At 34.4% G+C, this 2,086-nt stretch overlaps 1 protein-coding gene across 1 annotated transcript; it reads right to left on the reverse strand.

Annotated features, from left to right (window-relative positions):
• Positions 1-264: 264 nt before the first annotated feature.
• Positions 265-1,461, reverse strand: LOC123477405. Its single transcript, XM_045180741.1, has 4 exons — positions 1,365-1,461; positions 1,221-1,307; positions 933-1,019; positions 265-875 (listed from the first exon to the last, which is right to left on the reverse strand). Exons 1-4 carry the CDS (start codon positions 1,402-1,404, stop codon positions 697-699), a joined length of 393 nt encoding a protein of 130 aa, XP_045036676.1. The 5' UTR covers positions 1,405-1,461; the 3' UTR covers positions 265-696.
• Positions 1,462-2,086: the final 625 nt, after the last annotated feature.

Genomic DNA, 2,086 nt, shown 5'->3' on the forward strand with positions numbered 1-2,086 from the left:
TAGTAAAATAAGTTTTAAAAATTTCATTTTTATATTTTATGTTATTTTTTATGCATTCTTCATGTGTTTAAATTTTCATGCATTTATGTCTATTATTTTATGAGTTATCATACAAAATAAAAAACATTTTTCCGTTCAATTTATTGAGTTAACTCTTTCATTTATTATTGTAAAATAAAACTACGTGCATGTATGTGTTTGGTAGCCATTCCTATACACGCTGTAAAAAAAAAAATTTATATGTGATGTACTGTGATAGTTATCACGCTTTTACCGGGATAGGGTGTTTTGGGGGAATATTGGACGATTAAGTTGGGTGAAATCGGACAGCAAAGGGCGTGGAATGGGAGGAGCCTATTCAACGCGCAAAATTTAAAATTACAGTTGACTAACAGATACGTAGCGCACTCATTTTTACGATAGATAGCCAATAACTTTTAACTTGTATGTTTATAGGTGTGTTTTCGTAACAATAAATTTAGATTAAAATTTTGTTGAATTAACGATGCATTTTATTCAAGTATTCTGCCAACTGATATTCCTTTTCAGAAGAAAATATTTGCGAAGGATGAGTTTTACGTTTGATTTGTGCAGGAGTAAACAGCCCACTTGAGGAGAATCGTTTGGTATAAAATGCAACTGTAGATGGTTTTAGGTTGAATTTCTCCGCTGACTTCCTTATTGAAGATTTTCCACTCAAAACATCGGAAATCGCTCCGTGTAATGATTCTTCAATTGGGTTTTCTCTCTTAGCAATATAATTCCTCGGCATGGTTTTGTTAGACAGGACTGACTTGCTTGAAGTAAGGAAACTGCAATGTTGGAAAAGTATCGTTGAAAGGTTGAAGGCTTCTTGCTTTGACTTGGTGGTAGGCCTAGTAAGGAAACAATTATGCTGGAAAAGTATCGTCGAAAGTCTGAAGGTTTCTTACTTTGACTTGCTGGTAGGAAGGAAACTGGAATATTGGAAAAGTATCGTTGAAAGTGTGAAGGCTTCTTGCTTTGACTTGCTGGTAGGCCTAGTAAGGAAACAATAATGTTGGAAAAGTATCGTTGAAAGTCTGAAGGTTTCTTACTTTGACTTGCTGGTAGGAAGGAAACTGGAATATTTGAAAAGTATCGTTGAAAGTGTGAAGGCTTCTTGCTTTGACTTGCTGGTAGGCCTAGTAAGGAAACAATAATGTTGGAAAAGTATCGTTGAAAGTCTGAAGGTTTCTTACTTTGACTTGCTGGTAGGAAGGAAACTGGAATATTGGAAAAGTATCGTTGAAAGTTTGAAGACTTATTGCTTTTACTTGCTGGTAGGCCTAGTAAGAAAACATTAATGTTGGAAAAGTATCGTTGAAAGTCTGAAGGCTTCTTACTTTGACTTGCTGGTAGGAAGGAAACTGCAGTTTTGAACATAGTTTATCGCTGAAAGTATGATTGCTGCAACTGGGCTGAATGTGAGGCAACAGCAGTAGGCCTACTTCAAATTTACAATAACAGTATAATTATATTGAAAGTTTAAAATTATGTAATAATTAACAAATGTTATAAATGTTACATTTCAATTACGAGAAGAGTCATTAACTTGTGCCATGTCAATGCCTAGGCCTACATCAAACGATTTACTGACTGGACATCGACAAAATTCTGCTGGTTCATTATTAAAGAATAAGCCACAACTATCGTCAAGCCAAAAAATTACATTACCAGTAGTTTCTTCCAACGTTATGAAGCACAATTCATTCACAAAATGCTCTCCTCGAAAACTAGCAGCCATTAGCCTATTCATACATCACGACAAAGCAATGGCTACCTGCCAATTATAAAGAATCGATTGATATCCAATCAATTTTAAGCTCCGCCCCCCTCCATGTTCGCTTATCATTATTTTCTATTATAAGAATTTTTTTTTATTTTATAGGAAATCACTTAAAAAAATTACACATTTAATTAGTTGTGGAATTACCTATATTCCAGATTTTTTGGGTTGAAATTACTTAATCCCATCCCTTTATTTAGACCCTGTCTAAAGTAATACAGGTCACTGTACAATTTCACCCCGGGTAGGTCAAAAAACGACCAAAAATTCAAACCTCTA

The sequence above is a fragment of the Daphnia magna genome, unplaced genomic scaffold, assembly GCF_020631705.1.
Source record: "Daphnia magna isolate NIES unplaced genomic scaffold, ASM2063170v1.1 Dm_contigs021, whole genome shotgun sequence".
Taxonomy (NCBI): domain Eukaryota; kingdom Metazoa; phylum Arthropoda; class Branchiopoda; order Diplostraca; family Daphniidae; genus Daphnia; species Daphnia magna.